Here is an 18,322-nt window from a genome sequence, read left to right on the forward strand (position 1 = left end):
CAAAATAGAAAGAAAGAAAGAAAGAAATTAAGAAAGAAGACGCAGTCGGGGCTGCAGAATGCTCGAAGAATGGTGAAAAATAGAAATGCAGGGCCCGTTGTTCAATAACTGAGAATTTCCAGATGGTGACAGCAGGGCATTACACCAAGCAGCAGTCCTGAGCAGGGAGCCTTGGGTCACCAAAGGGCTGCACACCTGTGAAGCTAGCCCCGGGGGGGACCCAAGGAAGGGGACCCCAATCAAGGTCTGCCTTGGAGGTAAAGAACTGGGCAGAACTGGACACGCAGGGAGGAATGTCCTGCGGGTGGCTCTACTGGGTGTCATCCGGAGACACCCACAAAAAGAGTCCCTTCTGCATGTGCGTGGGCAGGTCTAATACCCCAGGGCGGTATTAGTCTGCTACCTACTTATTAGATGCTAAATTATCATGGGTATCCACAGGTAAGGAGAGGTGCAGGTGGCCCCACGGCCCCCTGCGGGGATGGGTCTGTGCTCACTGGCCCGTGACCTCTCCCTGGACCCTCTCTTCCCACCGGCCGCCTTCTGGTCACCTTGACGCTGCTCAGGACCTTCGAGGAAGCTCCTCCAGGCTCCTTTATCTTCCCAACTCCTCACTGATCACCTTCCTCCGGGAAGCCCTCTGTCCCCTCCCAGCCAGCCCCAGGGGTGCTCAAGGAACCCCGTTTTATGCTCTCTCTGTGCCTAATCTTCACGGCATCTGGACACTTGGACACTGGATGTGGTGGCCTTTGGGGGATTCCCAGCTTCACCACACTGTCTCCATGAGACCTGCCTGGGGGAGGATCCTTATACCTGTGGAGTCTTGAACGCACAGAGTGGGAAGCTCTTCCCGGGAAGCTACCGTTCCCCCTTTGTCCAATGGAGCCCCCTCCACTGGACAGACGGACCACCCGGGGCTAGGGGCCGGGACCCAGGGGCTGGGATTCAGGTGTAGGGTCTGAGGACTGCAATCTGGAGTCTAGGACATAGGATCTGGGGTCTGCAGTTTGGGTATGTTAGTTGGGGTCAGGGGTCCCGGGTTCGATGTATAGGATCTAGAACCTGGGGTCTGAAGTCTGGGGCTCAGAGTCCAGGCTCTGGGGTCTGGGGCCCAGGGTTCAGGGTCTGGGTCCAGGATCTAGAACTTGGGACGTGGAGTCTGGGGCTCAGAGTCCAGACTTCGGGGTCTGGGGTCTGGGGCCCAGGGTTCAGGGTCTGGGTCTGGGATCTAGAACTTGGGACGTGGAGTCTGGGGCTCAGAGTCCAGACTTCGGGGTCTGGGGTCTGGGGCCCAGGGTTCAGGATCTGGGTCCGGGATCTAGAACTTGGGACGTGGAGTCTGGGGCTCAGAGTCCAGACTTCGGGGTCTGGGGCCCAGGGTTCAGGGTCTGGGTCCGGGATCTAGAACTTGGGACGTGGAGTCTGGGGCTCAGAGTCCAGACTTCGGGGTCTGGGGTCTGGGGCCCAGGGTTCAGGGTCTGGGTCTGGGATCTAGCACTTGGGACTTGGAGTCTGGGGCTCAGAGTCCAGACTTCGGGGTCTGGGGTCTGAGGCCCAGGGTTCAGGGTCTGGGTCCGGGATCTAGAACTTGGGACGTGGAGTCTGGGGCTCAGAGTCCAGACTTCGGGGTCTGGGGTCTGGGGCCCAGGGTTCAGGGTCTGGGTCTGGGATCTAGAACTTGGGACGTGGAGTCTGGGGCTCAGAGTCCAGACTTCGGGGTCTGGGGTCTGGGGCCCAGGGTTCAGGGTCTGGGTCTGGGATCTAGCACTTGGGACTTGGAGTCTGGGGCTCAGAGTCCAGACTTCGGGGTCTGGGGTCTGGGGCCCAGGGTTCAGGATCTGGGTCCGGGATCTAGAACTTGGGACGTGGAGTCTGGGGCTCAGAGTCCAGACTTCGGGGTCTGGGGTCTGGGGCCCAGGGTTCAGGGTCTGGGTCCGGGATCTAGAACTTGGGACGTGGAGTCTGGGGCTCAGAGTCCAGACTTCGGGGTCTGGGGTCTGGGGCCCAGGGTTCAGGGTCTGGGTCTGGGATCTAGAACCTGGGGTCTGGAGTCTGGGATCCGGGCATGGAGTCTGGATCTAGGCTGCGAGGCGCAGATGCAGTGTCTGGGGTGGGATATGGGTGCGGATCCAGACGGCACGGCGGGGTCCTCCGCGGACCCCTCCCCCACCCCTCCCCCCTCCGACCCCTCCCCCTCCCGTCCCCGTCCCTCCCCTCCTCCCTGCGCACCCCTCCCCTCTCCCGTCCCCCTCCCCGCCCCCTCCCCTCCTCCCTGTCCCCCCTCCCCTCTCCTGTCCCCCCCTCCTCCCCTCCAGGGCCCCCCTTGTCCTCTCCCCTCCCCCGGCCCCGCCTCCTCCCCCCTCCCCCTCCCCCGCCCGCGCCGCAGCGACAAGATGGCGGCGGGTGGGAGCGGCGGGCGCGCGTCGTGCCCGCCGGGGGTCGGCCCGGGCGCGGGGGGCGGCCCCGGGCCCAGCGCCAACGCCGCCGCCCCGGCCCCCGGCAACGCGGCCGCCGCCGCCGCCGCCGCCGCCGCCCCCGGCCCCGCCGCTCCCGCCGCGCCGCCCCCGCCGGGCCCCGGGCTGGAGGCGCAGGCCGCGGCGGGCGGGGAGCGGCCCGAGGAGGCGGCGGGCCCGGGCCCGGGGGCGGCGGCGCTGCTGCGCGAGCCCGTGTACAACTGGCAGGCCACCAAGCCCACCGTGCAGGAGCGCTTCGCCTTCCTCTTCAACAACGAGGTGCTGTGCGACGTGCACTTCCTGGTGGGCAAGGGGCTCAGCTCGCAGCGCATCCCGGCGCACAGGTGGGGACCCCGGCCCCGGACACCCCGCCACTCCCGGCCGCCCACCCAGGCCCTGCCTGTCACCTCCGTCCGGGACCCGCACCCCCGGGAGCCCGGGACCCCGCCACCCCCGGGAGCCCGGGACCCCGCCACTCCCGGCCGCCCTCCCCAGGCCCTGCCTGTCACCTCCGTCCGTGACCCGCGCCCCTCGCCCCCCACCCCGCCACCCACCTGCCAGGGGTCCCCGGGTTCTTGGATCTCTATCAGAGACCTTTGCGCACCTCACCCCACGATGATCCCCTGGTCCTGCGACCCAGGTCTGGCACCACAGCCACACCCCATCCCCCCAAGCCGGCGCGCGACCCCCTCCCGCCCAGGACCTCACCGACTCCCCCAAGCCACCCGTGGGCCCTGCCACCTCCCACCTCAGCAACCCCTCCCCCAACCCCACCACCTCCAGACCCCTGATCCTGGACCCTGAATCTACCACCCCTGGGCCCTGGGACCCCCTCCCTCCACCCCCTCCATCCCCGACCCCATGACCCCCAATCCCCCCATCCTTCCTGAGCCACCACCTCCAGACACCCCACCGGAGACTCCAACCTGGCAAACCTCTCCCGCCCTGGGACCACCAGCTCAGGACTCCTTTCTGTTAAGGAGGGGGTGTTGGCCCAGGCCCTTCTGTCTGCCAGGGTCCAGGGTGCAGCCCCCAGATGCCCCCTGCCCACTCCTGGGTCCCCCTGTTCCCCATTGCAGGAGGGGGGCCTTGGTTGAGGGGGGGTTGGGTTTTCTTGCTCCTGGGCCTGGAATGTCCCCCAGTGTGCTGTGAATGGTCCTCTCCTTTCTGGCCTGTGGCTTTTATTTAACCTGCTCAGTGGAGACCCTTCTTCCTGCTGCTTCCTGGGTATCTACGTGCAGAGCTGGGTCACCTCCATCTCGGTTGTCCCCCTTGCAGTATTAGTGGAGGTCCCTGCCTAGGGAGGGTTCCCCAGGTCAGGGTTGAGTCCCCAGGACCTCCGGTGGCTTGGCCCTCCCTGTCGGTGTGGTAGCCTTGGCTGTATCGGGGGCCAGGCCTCTCGCCATTTCCCCCAGCTTGGAGTGTGGAGTTAGTGGGTTTTTGCCTGTCCTTCCCTGCCCCTGGGCTCTGGAATCCTGCTTAGCCTGTCGTCTAGAGAGATGCTCCTGCCACCCGGTGGACCCCCCAGCTCTTTGGGGCGGGGCAGGGTGGGTGCTGCTGGAATCCCAGCCAGTGGTACATGGAGATGGAGAATCTCAGGGCTTCTGTTTGAGGGTGGTGGGGAACCCCTGGGTGCCGGCTGACCTTGGGACCTGTACGTGATTGTGCTTGAGGGTCCGTTGGCTTGTTGGTGAAGTGGGGACAATAAACGTGGGCTGGAAGACCCCTGGAGAGTAGCAGGAGAGGGGTCTGGCCCTGCCAGGGCTGGGAGAGGGGTGGGGTGTGGCGGGAGAGGGGTGGGGTGTGGCGGGAGATGGAGGTTAAGTAGAGGTCAAGTAAGGTAGGCCAGGCATGGTATTTAATTAGTGTTTCTGAGACATGGGGGGTGGTGGTGGAGCTTCCCTGGTCCAAGACAACCCCGAGCATAAGTGGCAAGGAGGGAGAGGAAGTGGCTCTAGGCTCAGGGATGAGGAGGCCCAGAGGCCAGAGGACCTGGGCAGGTGGGAGCCACAGCAAGGCTGGAGCGGGAGAAGCGAGGGGGGCGCTGTGGCCTGGAGTGACTGGATTTGCTTTGAAGTGTGGAGTGAGCCACTGGAGGGGCCCAGGGGTGAGGCTTGGAGACAGCAGGGGCTTGGCGGGGCAGCAGGGTGGGACATAGAGGAGGTGTGTCCCTAGGGCGAGGCAAGGGGTGGCTTGGCAGGTGTACGTGCTCCTTGCTGATTCCCACATCCCTTGCAGGGTGGGCTGGCTTGGGGACTGCTGTCAGGAATAGTGCAGAAAGGGGGAGTAGGAACTTGATCGTGGGAAACCCCAGAGCCCGCCATCATCAGGTGGCCGAGGTCAGCATGACAGGTGATGTCAGCTAGGTACGAGGTGCCCTGATAGGATGTGGTGAGAAGGACATCTCACCCCTGGGGTATCTTCCCTGAAACCTGTAACCCCAGTGGGTTGAAAGGTGCTCCCCAAAATGTCCACATCCTAACCCTCGGAACCTGTGAATGGGACCTGACTTGGTAAAAGGGTCTTTACAGATGTGATTAAGCTAAGGATCTCGAGATGAGATCACTCTGGATTATCCAGGTTGGCCCTAAATTCCCAGAAGAGTCCTCATAAGAGAGAAAAAAAGACATGTACAGAGAAGACAGCCATATAAAGATGGGAGCAAGGACTGGAGGGACAAGGCCACCAGCCAAGCAACACCTGGAGCCCCAGAAGCTGGGAGAGGTGGGAAGGATCCTCCCCTGGAGCCTCCGACGGGAATGTAGCCCTGCCACACCTTGATTTTCAGACCTTTTATTATTTAGGGGAGTTTGGGGGTACAGCTGGCCAGTTTGGGGATCTGAGCCCTTGACCTTGGTGTTATCAACACCGTGCTCTAACCAACTGAGCTCACTGGCCTGCCCCTCACCTTGATATCAGACTCTGGCCCCCAGATTGAGAAACGATGAATTTCTGTTGTTTTAAGCCACCCAGTTTGTGGTCATTTCTTACAGCAGCCACAAGAAACCAATACACCCAGTCTGATCTTGAGAAAAGAGACACACTCAGATCAGGGGATGCCCTCAGGACACCTGGCCAGTCCCCCTCAACACTCTCCGGGTCACAAGAGACAAGGTACCGCAGAGAAACTGTCACAGCCCAGAGGAGCCCAAGGGGACGGGATGACTAAACGCCATGTGGGACCCTGGATGGGGTCCTGGGGTGGAAAGAGGATATTACAGGAAGACTGGTGACATCAGAACAAAGTCTGGAGTTTGCTTTAAAAAGCAGAGTGGGGCAGGGGCCTGTGCTGATTGTGGGGAGCGGGTTTCCAGGTGGTCCGGACCCACCGGCATCTTGGGGCCCAGGCTTGTGGAGTGGCCAGGAACTGTGGGTGCAGGATGAACTGGGACATGGCAGAGAGAAGGCTGGGCTTGGTCCTTGGCAGTGTCCCCTGTTTCTGGGACCACAACACAGAGGCTGGCATTTGTGAAGGGGGAAGAGGCTGAAGATTCCACATAGCTTCTGGGCTGTCCCCCGGTCCCGGATCAGCTCGCGTTGTGTCTTGTCTCTGCAAAGCCTTGGTTGGTGGCCTGGCACACAGCAGGTGCTCAGTAAATAGGTGTCAGACCACCTCCTGGAATTCAGTGTCTATATTCTCTCCCGGGACTCGAAGGAAATAATATCTTCAGGGTAGCACTTTTGTAAATATAAGAGTCCAAATCAACGGTCCCATGAAATTAATGAATATCTTTATTCGTTCTATCATGGAAAATTTAGCAATGCAGAGAAGTCCGGGAAGTGGTACAGTCTGTTTTAGGGTTGCTTCCATTTGATTGATTAGTTTGTGTCTTCTTAGTCCAATAACACATTGTTTGATGACTGCCGATTTAGGGTGTGGTTTTTTAAATTTTTAAAAAATTTATCTATTTAAATAAAAATTTTTGCGGGGTGGCTGGTTGGTATTTGGATCCAAACCTGTGACCTTGGCGTTATAAGGCTGCACTCTAACCATTAGGCTAACTTGCCGGCTGCAACTACTTAATTCTGCTGTGGCGGTAGCGCAAAAGCAGCCATAGATGATGCATAAAGAATGACGTTGACTGTGTTCCAGTAAAACTTTATGTACAAAACAAGAGGTGGGCCAGATTTGCTCCGAGGGCCATAGTTTGCCGTCTTTAGCCTGGTGGTTCGTTATGACCCTGAGAATCAACTTGTCAAGTGCTAAAGGAATTTATTGGGGGGATCAGTATTCCCAAAGATATAAAGTTTGGGAGTTTTCTTCACATTGTTTTTGCACCTTTATTGCTAAGTTTTTTTTGGGGGGGGTGCATGTGGTTCATACAGGGATGAACCCTGGACCTTGGTGTTATCAGCACCACGCTCTGACCACTGAGAAAACTGACCAGCCCTATTGCTAAGTTTTTGCTTAGTTATTTTATAGGATTTTTTTCTCTGTTGTGAATATTATCTTTTTTCCATTGTATTTTACTAGGTGGTTATTTCTGGAAAGCTATAGATTTTTGCAAGTTTACTTTTATCTGCTTTGAACAATTTCTTTCTGAGCTCTTATTAGTTGTAATAATTTTTCAGTTGATTCTGTGGTCTGGCACTGTCCAATAGGATTTTCTTTCTTTTTTTTTTTTCCATAAAGATGACTGGTAATGGGATCTTAACCCTTGACTTGGTGTTGTCAGCACCACGCTCTCCCAAGTGAGCCAACCGGCCATCCCTATATAGAGATCCGAACCCGTGGCCTTGGTGTTATCAACATTGCACTCTCCCGAGTGAGCCACGGGCCGGCCCTCCAATAGGATTTTCTGTGAGGGTGGGAATGTTCTGGATCTGCACTGTCCACTCCTAGACACCAATCACATGTGACCACTCAGGATTTGAAATGTGGCTAGCAGGAGTGAGGAACCGAATTTTTAGTTTAATTGAAATTTAGATTTCAATAGCCACATGTGGCTAGAAGCGACCACATTGAACAGTGTGGTCTCAGACTTTAAAATTAGAGAATCATGTTATGGACAAACAATTTTTCTTCATCTCTTGAGTTTCTACCTCTTATTTTTCCTGTTCTTACTGCATTTTTGACCACCAGGGCGTTGCTACAAGGGTGACAGCCACCAGCCAGGTTTTTATAGTTGAGTGGGAACGTTGATATTGGTTTCTGACAAATGCTCTCAAGGTAAGAAAGTTTCTTTCTACTTGTTCACTAAGAGTTTTTGTGAAGTGTGGGTGTGGAATGTTATCATGTGCTTTTGCTGGATTTCAGTTTGTTGGATCTGGCAATCATCTACTAGAAAATGCATAGAGGGGCTGCGGGTCTGCTCAGTTGGTCGGACTGCAGTGTTATAACACCGAGGTCAAGGGTTCGGATCCCCATCCTGGCCAGCCACGAAAAAATAAGAAATGAAAAAAAAACACGCATACAGTTGTGCAAGAATCACCATAGTCCAGTTTTTTTTAAACACTTCGGCGACCTCAAATGTTTTCTCATGTCCACTTGCAGTCGGTGTCTTTATTTTTACAAATTTTATATAATTAGGATCGTATAATATGTCATCTTTGGTCTGGCTTCTTTCATTTAGTGTCATGTTTTTGAGGTTCGCCCTCATCGTCACGTGTATCAGTTGTCTGTTTCTTTTTATTGCTGAAGTAATTTCTTCTTACTGCTTAAATTCCATCAAATGGATGGGCCACGGCTGCTTTACCCCCTCACGTGGGTATTTGGGTATTTCCAGTTTGGGGCTCTTATGAATCACTCTGCTGTGAACATTCACGTACAGTCTGCATGTGGCTGTCTGTTTCCTTTTGTCCTGGATAAATACCTCAGAGTGGAGTTGTATTGTAGAGTGACTGTTATGTTTAACGTCTTAAGAATCTGCCGAGCCGTTTTCCAGAGGAGCTGCACCAGTGTGTACCCTCCAGCCGCGCGTGAGGATTCCCGGACTTCGTCTGGCTTGGCTGTCTCTGTCATTCTGGCCTCAGAAAATGAATTGGGAAATGTTCTGTCCTCTATTTTCTGAAAGAGTTTGCAAAGGATCGGTGTGATTTCTAATGAAATGTTTGGTAGAAATCTCAGTGAAGCCATCTGGGCCTGGGCTTTTCTTGGTGGGAAGATTTTTAATTGCCAGTTCACTTTCCTTACTTATGTATTTGTTTAGATTTTTCTCTTTATGAGTCAGTTTTAGCAATTTGTGTCTTCCTGGGAAGTAGACCATTTCATCTAAGTTATCTTCATTTGTTGGCTTGAAGTTATTCATAATATTCCTTTAAAGTTCTTATAATTTCTGTAGGGTTGGTCGTGATGTTTCCTCTTTCGTGCTGGGTTTTAGTGATTAGTTTCTTTTTTCTGGCTTCTTGGTCAGTCCAGGTAAAGTTTAAGCAATTGCTGATCTTTTTCAAAGAGCGAGCTTTTGGTTTCATTGATATTTTCCTTTTTTCATTCTCTATTTTATTAATTTCTGCTCTGATCTTTATGTTGTTTCTTGCTTTGGGTTTGTTTTTTTTTTTTTAAAGATGACCGGTAAGGGGATCTTAACCCTTGGCTTGGTGTTGTCAGCACCACGCTCACCCAGTGAGCAAACCGGCCGTCCCTATATAGGATCCGAACCCGTGGCCTTGGTGTTATCAGCACCACACTCTCCCGAGTGAGCCACGGGCCGGCCCCTTGCTTTGGGTTTGATTTGCTTTTCATTTTCTAGATCTAGAGGTAGAAGCTTAACATATTGATTTTAGATCTTTATTGCTTTCTGACATAGGTTTAATAGGTATGCAATGTAATACAACACGAATTGACCTCTCAGTGCTGTTTTAGCTGCAACCCTTAAATGTTTACATGTAGTATTTTTTTCTTCACTCCATTTAAGATATTTTCTGACTTCCCTTGTGTCTCTTTAACACATGGGTTTTTTAGAAGTGTGTAATTTAGCTGCCAAGTATTTGGGTATTTCCCAGATTTCTTTCTGTTGTTCATTTCTAATTGAATTCCTTTGTGTTTGGTGAACATACTTTGACAGGTTTTGGTACTTTTACATTTATCTCTATGGCCGTGCATATAGTGTGCTTAAGAAGAACATGTGCTCTGCTGTGGTGGGATTGGGGGTTCTGCAGACGTCATTTTGGTCAAGTTAGTTGATGGTGCTGTTCTGTTCTCTATCCTTGCCGATTCTCAGTCTGATGGTTCTGTCAGTTACTGAGACTGGGGTATTGAAACCTCCTACTTATACTTGTTGAATTGTCTATTTCTCTCCAGTTCTGTCCATGATACCTCATGGCTTTTGAGCTCTGTTGCTTCGTGGATGTGCTTTTATAATTGTTATAAGTTCCTGATGTATCGAGCCTCTGTTCATATGAGATGTTCCCGTTTTCTAGTAAGATTCCTTGTCTTAACATCTGTTTTTTTCTGATAGTAATGTAATCACTCCACCTCTCTTATGGTTTTTTGCATTTGAAGGAAAAACTGTTTTTACTACTCACAACACTTCTGGCACCAAATGTGTGGATTTCCCATAACAAATAATTTTCCGCTTCCCTGCAGACACCAACTGGGTTTCCTACAATTTAAGTTCTGACACTAACTACCTGGAGTTAGCACAGACAACACAGGTTATGGGGTCAGTCTACAAAGCTGCCCCCAGTAGAGATGCCAGTCATAGTTGGTGGGTCCCCAGGTTATCCACACTTCCCCAGGTGACCAAAATTGGGGGTTCCCATAACTCGCCCTCAGGTTTGATAATTTGCTATCACGGCTCACAGAACTTAGGGAAACACTTAGGTTTACCAGCTTCTTATAAAAGATATAATGAAGGAAACAGATGAATAGCCAGAGAGGTGCATTGGGTGAGAGTGTAAGGAACCCGAGGGCAGGAGCTTCTGTGCCCGTGGAGTCGGGGCACACCAGCTCCCTGGCATTTCACCAGCCTGGAAGCTCTCTACACCCTGTGGTTCAGGAGTTTCCATGGAGGCTCCATTTCATAGGATAAAGTCACTAAATCATTGTTCTTTAGTGTATAGTACAGCTTTCAGTCTTTACCTTTCTTGTTTCCTAAAGCTACTTAGGTGGTTCTTTTCTGCTCTGTCCCTTCAGAGTGGTGTCATTCTTTCTTTTTTTTAAGTTTTGAAATTGTGGTAAAATATGCATAACATAAAATTTGCCATGTCTAACCATGTTAAGTGCACAGCTCAGTTGCTTTAAGCACATTCACATGGCTGTGCAGCCATCACCACCATCATCTCCAGAACTTTCTCATCTTCCCAACTGAAACTCTGTCCCCATGAAACAATAACTTTCCACCCCCTCCCCCAGCCCCCGGCAACCACGAGTCCACTTTCTGTCTCTGTGGACTGGCCTGTCTTGGACATTTCATATAAATGGAATCACACACTGTGTGGCCTTTTTTATCTGGCGTCTGTCACTGAGCATGACGTGTTCGAGGTCCATCCACGTGGCAGCGTGTGTCAGAGCCTTGTTCCTTCTCATGGCTGAGTGATGTTCCCATGTGTGGAGGGACTGTGCTGTGTCTGTCTGTCCATCCACTGACGGACACTTGGGCTGTGTCCACTTTCTTGCACTGAGGATGGTACCACTTATATGATTCATTTTAAATTCCCTTAGGTTCGTTTTGGTCCAGTCCTGGCTTATTTGAGTGATTAAATTTGGGTGTGATTCTGAGTCAGAGCCTTATGAACCTCTCCATAGGGCAACCCACAGCAGGGCAGCTGCAGCAGAGTAAGCTGAGAAGACAGACAGACAGACTGAAACAGACAGAGAGGTGGAGTATGAGTTTGTTCTCTGTTGCTTATAATTGAATACCTGAGACTGAGTAACTTACAAAGAAATGAAGTTTATTTTTTACAGCTTGGAGGCTGGGAAGTCTAAGGTCCAGGGGGTCCATCTGGTGAGGCCCTTCTCCTGGCGTGAGCTCCTTACAGCAATGCAGGGTGTCACACGGCGAGAATTGCTGAGCAGGAGAGAGGTCACCTGCTCACTGGCCCTCCTTATAAAGCCATCAGAGCCACGCCTGTGACTCCATGGAAGGGTCAATCCATTCACGAGGGCACAGTCCTCACAGTCCAGCCACCTCTTAAGGGTCCCACCTTTCAGTGACCGTGCCTGGATTTTCCATCCTCTTGACTGTACAGTGGGGGTCAAGTTTCCGACACCTGAACGTCCAGGACACACATCTGACCCATAGCAAGTGGTGAGAGGGAAGGCACAGACTTTTGTAACCTGACCTCAGGAGTGTCACTCATTCTCTCTGCCGTATTTTATTGGTCAGAAGTGAGTCGATGCCATGTCCACCCTCAAAGGACATGGCCTCCAGGAGGTGGGACCTTTGGGGACCCTCTGAGAAGGCCCCCCGACCATTTTCTTGTCCTTCCTTTGAGGAAGGGCTGGGCGGCCAGGCTGTGTTTTGAGCCGTTGATGTCACCGTGGAGCACTGTGGACACATGAGGAGGCCGGGGACCAAGCAGCACCCATGGCAGCCCCATTCCTTCCTGGGGAGCGGGGGCTGCCTCGGGGGAAGAGCTCACTTTAAGGTTGTTTCCCTCTGTTGCTAAAATGCCAGTGGAAGAAATGTGCGTTACAGCTATGGATGCCTGGAGTGGGTTACGTGGTCCATGGCGGGCAGAGATGGGCACCCGATTGGTGCAGGGCAGCTCTGGGGCAGGTGCCCTCTGCCATGGCAGGTGCAGGCTGACCTCTGTGGGAACAAGGGATGCTGAGGCCCTTCCTGGGGGCTCATGGGGGCTCCTGTGGTGGGGACAAGCGTGGACCCTGTCAAAATGGTCACAGCCACAGTGTGGGGGCGAGTGGCATTGGGGGACATCCTCCACTTGAGGCTCACAAATGCCCCGGACTATGTAGGATGCGTCATCAACCGCACTTTATAAACAGCGGAAACAGGCTCAGCGCTGGGAAGGGGATGGAATCACACATCCGGATTTTCTGTGACCAGGGTGGGCCTGTCGTGGCTGAGGACGAGCTGGGCATGGGGAGCAGGTGGATTTGCGGGAGGAGAGGAAAGTGTGCGGGTCGTTGGCAGGGAGGGGTGAATCGCAGGGAGGGGGCATCCTGGACACGTGGAGGGCAGCGGGTGGGCAGAGAGGGAAGCTCAGTGTGACCCGCCTGCACGAGGACAGCAGGGAAGCTGCTGTGTTGGTGTCAGTGGTGGGATGAGGGCTGGCCTGTGGCTCAGTGGTTAGAGCGTGGTGCCGATGATGCCAGGGTTTGGAGTTCAATCCCTGTACTGGCCAACTGCCAGGAAAATGAAAAACAAGTGGGGCAAGCTGGAGGGAGGGGCAGCTGGCGAGCTAGTCCTGGGGGGTCACGTTCTCATCATTCTCTGGACATCAAGGGCTCTGGGAGGGGCCGGCTGGACACCGGGGACACGGCAGTGGATGGGAAGCACCTTGATTGGGCTCTTTGGAGGGGGCCTGCTATGAGGGCCCTGGTACAGATGGCTCAGGCTTTTACCCAGGACCCCTGAGAGCCAGGTCTCGGCACTGTGGACATCAGGGCTGGATCCTTCTCTGTGGTGGGGCGTCCTAGGCACTGTAGGTGCTGAGCAGCATCCCTGCCTCCACCCACTCTGTGCCAGGAGCACCCCCAGTCATGACAGCCACACATGTCCTCACATGCCCCACAGTCCCTGACACCAGGCAGAGGATGGCCACAGAGGTGGAAGGAGGTGGCATCAGGAGTCAGCGGAGCCCCAGGAGGGCCAGCAGCTGTCCGCACCCGCCGTGGGTGGCAGTGGAGGCGTGGGATGGGGTGGGCAGAGAGGGGGTGCAGGGAGGGCCGTGGGAGAACCTGCTTCTGGGGAATTGGGGTGCAGCCAGAAAGGGCTCTGAGGCATGTATACACTCAGGGTTTTCATTAAATTGACATATAATTTGCATGCCATAATATATACCCAATAATGTGTACAGTTTAGTGGATTTAGTGCTTTCATGGAATTGTGCAAACACCATGTGTACCTAGTCCCAGAACATTCTCATCACCACAATAGAAGACCCCGTCCCCATCAGCAGTCACCCCTCATCTCCCAGCCCCAGGCAACCACGAACCCACTTTCTGTCTCTGTGGATCGGCCTGTTCTGGACATTTCGTGTAAATGGAGTCACACACTGTGTGGCCTTGTGTGTCTGGCATCTGTCACTGAGTGTGACGTGTTCAAGGTCCATCCACATGGCAGCGTGTGTCAGAGCCTCGTTCCTGTTCATGGCCGAGTGACGTTCCTGTGTGTGGAGGGACCGTGCCGCGTCTGTCCGCTCATCTGTGCGTGGGCACGTGGGCTGTGCCCGCCCGTGGCTGTTGGGAGTTGTGCTGCCGTGGTCTCGTGGGCACAAGTTTAGTGTGGAGGTACATTTGCAATTCTTTTGAAGGAGAAGGAAGGAAAGACACAGGGGGAGGCCAGCCAGCAGCGAATGGGGCCCAGGGGGCGGCTGCCACCCGAAGGCTGCACGAGACTGTGTGAAGGGAGGAAGGTGGTGGTGAGGGAGCCCTGGGGATGGCAGAGCCGCCGGGACCTGCCTGGGACATGTCGTGGCATCTGCTGTGGAGGGTTCTCAATGCGCTGGCCCGCGTCCTGTGCCGTCATGTCAGAGAGGCTCTCAGGATACGACCTGGGGGCTGTTTCCACTTTAAGATCATTGTCGCAGGTTTTCCCTGCAGGAGACCAAAATGCTTTGAAGGCACTTTATTTCTGGAATGTCATGTGGAGTGAAGCGCTGGGGCCCAGGGAGCCTGATGCGTGACAGGGTGCGTGGCTGTCACGAAGCCCCACAAACTGGGCTCAAAGCAACCGAGACTGAGGGCTGGCCGGTTCGCCCAGTTGGTTAGAGCTTGGTCTTATATCACCGAAGTCATGCATTTGGGTCCCCATACCAGTCAGCCGCCAAGAGAAAAGCCAGCCGAGATTTGTCCTCCCACAGTCCTGGAGGCAGAAGTCTGCGATCCAGGCGTCGCAGGGCCACGCTCTCTCCAGGGGCTCCAGCAGAGGCATCTTCCTGCCTCTTCCAGCTTCTCACGGTGGCTGGCTGTTTTGGGGGTCCCTTGGCTTGTGACCACCACCCTCCAGTCTCTGCCTCCATCATCACACAGCTGTCTTCCCTGTGTCCCTGTGTCTCTCCTCTTATAAGGTCACCAGTCATTGCATCAGGGCCCACCCTACGCGAGTATGACCTCATCTTAACTAATCATACCTGCAGAGGCTCTATTTCCAAATGAGGTCCCACTCAGCTTCTGGAGGACTCGGACACTGTTTTGGAGGACACTGTTGAACCTACTATGCTTGGTTTCCAACCTGGGCCTCTGATCCGGCCTGGCCCTCAGGGTGCACTGAGGCCCCGGATGAGACTGGACAAGATGAGGGCCTGATGGGGCTGGGGGAAAGCGTCCTCCGGCAGAGGAGAGAGAGACAGAGACAGCGAGAGAAGCTGCTCCCTGAGGGGCTCAGGGGTCTTCCCAGGGCTGGTTCCCTGGGGGCTGTGGGGAGGGCGTCCGGCATAGGGCTGAGGTGGGAGGTGGCCATGCAGGCCGAGGAGCAGCCCTGGCAGGGCCCGCAAGCTCTACCCCACCCAAACATGTGCAGCCCATCTGCTGGCCCTGGGGCTTTGCGCGTGGGGTGGCTGCTCGGCCCAGCATTCATCACGGTGGCAACCCTGGGAGTAGGGGTGGCTGGGGAGGAAGTGACGTAGGGGCCTCACCTTGCGGGGAGACAGGCGCTCTGCAGCAGACAGCCCTGGGGACCATGTGTGGACAGCACAGAGCAGGTGCCAGCCTGAGGCTGGTCACCATAGAGTCCTTCCTAAGCCCCCCACAGGCCAGACAACCAGAGTCTGCAGCTGGCTTTCACAGAGGCTGGGGTGGCACCTGCCAGCTTTCTCACCCACCAATCCTCGAGCCCCTTGTACTACTGAAGATGCTGCTGTGTGGACCTTGATTGGGCACCACGGGCACCAGCACTCCACTCCAGCAGAACCCACGGGCCTCCCTGTGGCCAATGCCTACCAGGGCCTGGCTCTGGCCTGTCCTTCCAGCCCCCTAACGCTCCCCACACACCCCTGCTGTTCCCTGGGCCTCAACGCCCTTCCGCACAAATTCGTCCCGTTACGAGGACCCTGCAGGCATTCCCTGGGCCTCACGCTCCCCACGGCTCTGCGTTCTCTCTCGCACCATGTAGAGCCCTTCCTGCTATCAGTCCTTGTCTGCCTCCCTCCATGAGGGCCTGGGCCTGCCTGCAGCCCACACCCTGGGGAAGTGAGTGAGCAAGCGAGCGAGTGAGTGAGTGAGTGAGTGAGTGTGTGAGCGAGTGTGTGAGCGACTGAGCGAGCGAGTGTGTGAGTGTGTGAACGAGTGAGTGAATGTGAGTAAGCGAGTGAGTGAGTGACTGAGCGAGCGAGCGAGTGACTGAGCGAGCGAGCGAGTGAGTGACTGAGTGAGCAAGTGAGCGAGTGAGTGAGCGAGCGAGTGAGTGAATGTGAGCGAGAGTGAGTGAGTGAGCGAGCGAGCGAGTGAGTGAATGAGCGAGTGAATGAGTGAGCGAGTGAGTGAATGTGTGAGCGAGTGAGTGAGTGAGCAAGTGTGAATGAGTGAGCGAGTGAGTGTGAGAGTGAGTGAATGACTAAGCGAGCGAGTGAATGAGTGAGCGAGTGAGTGAGCGAATGAGTGAGTGAATGTGTGAGTCAGCGAGTGAGTGAGCAAGTGAATGTGAGTGAGTGAATGCGTGAGCGAGTGAGTGAGTGAGCGAGTGAGTGAACGCGTGAGTGAGCGAGAGTGAACGAGTGAGTGAGCGAGGGAGTGAGTGAGTGAATGTGAGTGAATATGAGTGAGTGAATGAACGAGTGAATGTGTGAGTGAGCGAGCGAGTGAGTGAGTGAATGTGTGAGTCAGCGAGTGAGTGAGCAAGTGAATGTGAGTGAGCGAGCGAGTGAGCGAGTGAACGAGTGAGTGAGTGAGCGAGTGAGTGAGTGAGTGAATGTGAGTGAGTGAATGAACGAGTGAATGTGTGAGTGAGCGAGCGAGTGAGTGAACGAGTGAGGAACCGAGTGAGCGAGTGAATGTGAGTGAGTGAATGAACGAGTGAGCAAATGAGTGAGCGAGTGAGTGAGTGAACGAGTGAGTGAGCGAGGGAGTGAGTGAGTGAATGTGAGTGAATATGAGTGAGTGAATGAACGAGTGAATGTGTGAGTGAGCGAGCGAGTGAGTGAGTGAATGTGTGAGTCAGCGAGTGAGTGAGCAAGTGAATGTGAGTGAGCGAGCGAGTGAGCGAGTGAACGAGAGTGAGTGAGCGAGTGAGTGAGTGAGTGAATGTGAGTGAGTGAATGAACGAGTGAATGTGTGAGTGAGCGAGCGAGTGAGTGAACGAGTGAGTAACCGAGTGAGCGAGTGAATGTGAGTGAGTGAATGAACGAGTGAGCAAATGAGTGAGCGAGTGAGTGAACGAGCGAGTGAGTGAATGTGTGTGAGCGAGTGAATGAGTGAGTGAATGAGTAAGCGAGTGAGCGAGCGAGCAAGTGAACGAGTGAGCGAGTGAGTGAATGTGAGTGAGTGAACGAGTGAGTGAGCAAGTGAGTGAATGTGAGTGAGTGAATGTGAGAGTGAATGAACGAGTGAGCGAGTGAGCGAGTGTGCGAGTGTGCGTGTGAGCGAGTGCGTGTGAGCGAGTGTGCGAGTGAGCGAGTGTGTGAGCGAGTGTGCGAGTGTGTGAGCGAGTGTGCGAGTGTGTGAGCGAGTGTGCGAGTGTGCGAGTGAGCGAGCGAGCGCGTGATGGAAGAGCAGTGTCCCCTGGGTCGGGAGGCTGGTGGCCGGCCGGAGCAGGCAGGTGGACCACGGGCGGTGGGATGTCAGGGGCAGTGCCAGCTCTGGCCTGGTGCTGCTGGTCCATCTGCGCCACCGTCTCCCCCGATGCCCCCTTCCAGGAGCAGGAGTGGGTGCTGGGGCCTGGCAGAGGTGACTTTGGCAGGGCGGAGGCCACAGGGAGCCTCGCCTGCCGGGGCGCAGGGTAACGGACTCTCTCCCGCCAGGTTCGTGCTGGCCGTGGGCAGTGCCGTCTTCGACGCCATGTTCAACGGGGGAATGGCCACCACGTCCACCGAGATTGAGCTGCCCGACGTGGAGCCCGCCGCCTTCCTGGCGCTGCTCAAGTAAGGCCCCGCGTCCTTCCTGCCCTGGGATGGGAGCAGGGCCTGGGGGAGAAGCCGCAGGTGGGAAGAGTCAGAAAGTGCAGACGGGGCTCCGGAGGAACACAAAGACCCCTGGTGACCACAGCTCCAGAGCCGACGGCTCGGTGGAGGTTTCCAGAATGTGCCTGCACTGAGGCGGGCTACGAAGGCTTCCTCTTTTTATTATTTCTGTATCTTTTAAATTGAGGTATAATTCTCATACCATACAGTTCACCCGTTAAAAGTGTACAACGTGGGCTGGCCGCTTAGCTCGATGGAAGCGCAGTGTTATACTACTAAGGTCAAGGGTTCAGATCCCCATGCTGTCAGCTGCCAAAAAACCCCCAAAACATGGTATACAATTCTGTGCATTGTAGTGCATTCAATATGTGCAACCACTAACTCTATCTAGTTCCAGAACATTCTCATCGCTGAAAAGAAGCCCCGTCCCCATCAGCAGTCACTCCCCATCCCCTCCCCCAGCCCCGGGCAACCACAAATCCACTTCCCGTCTCTGTGGATTGGCCTGTTCTGGACGTTTCATATAAATGGAGTCACACACTGTGTGGCCTTTTGTGGCTCGTGTCTACCACTGAGCGTGACGTGTTCCAGGTCTGTCCACGTGGCAGCGTGTGTGTGTGAGTTGCCCACTTTCACCCTTTACTATCGAGAGAGTTCATGAAGGAGTAACTTAATGCAAGGATTTTAAGTTC

At 54.8% G+C, this 18,322-nt stretch overlaps 2 protein-coding genes across 2 annotated transcripts in view; one reads left to right on the forward strand and one right to left on the reverse strand.

The window, feature by feature from the left end:
• Positions 1-1,346: 1,346 nt before the first annotated feature.
• Positions 1,347-2,067, reverse strand: LOC134387500 (uncharacterized). Its single transcript, XM_063109956.1, has 2 exons — positions 2,039-2,067; positions 1,347-1,941 (listed from the first exon to the last, which is right to left on the reverse strand). The coding sequence occupies exons 1-2, from the start codon at positions 2,065-2,067 to the stop codon at positions 1,347-1,349; spliced, it is 624 nt and encodes a 207-aa protein (XP_062966026.1).
• A 326-nt stretch (positions 2,068-2,393) lies between these two features.
• BTBD2 (BTB domain containing 2) overlaps positions 2,394-18,322 on the forward strand; it is a 34,211-nt gene continuing 18,282 nt past the window's right edge. Inside the window, exons 1-2 of the mRNA XM_063109957.1 lie at positions 2,394-2,797; positions 17,472-17,591. Coding sequence (XP_062966027.1) covers positions 2,394-2,797; positions 17,472-17,591 — 524 coding nt within the window. The remainder of the gene's footprint in view (positions 2,798-17,471; positions 17,592-18,322) is intronic.

The sequence above is a fragment of the Cynocephalus volans genome, chromosome 10, assembly GCF_027409185.1.
Source record: "Cynocephalus volans isolate mCynVol1 chromosome 10, mCynVol1.pri, whole genome shotgun sequence".
Taxonomy (NCBI): domain Eukaryota; kingdom Metazoa; phylum Chordata; class Mammalia; order Dermoptera; family Cynocephalidae; genus Cynocephalus; species Cynocephalus volans.

Coding starts and splice junctions, on each gene's coding strand:
- LOC134387500 (XM_063109956.1), bottom strand. CDS start 2,067: ATGCCCGGATCCCAGACTCCAGACCCCAG. Junction 1,942..2,038: donor TCCCAGACTCCAGACCCCAG/GTTCTAGATCCC, acceptor CCCAAGTTCTAG/ATCCCGGACCCAGACCCTGA.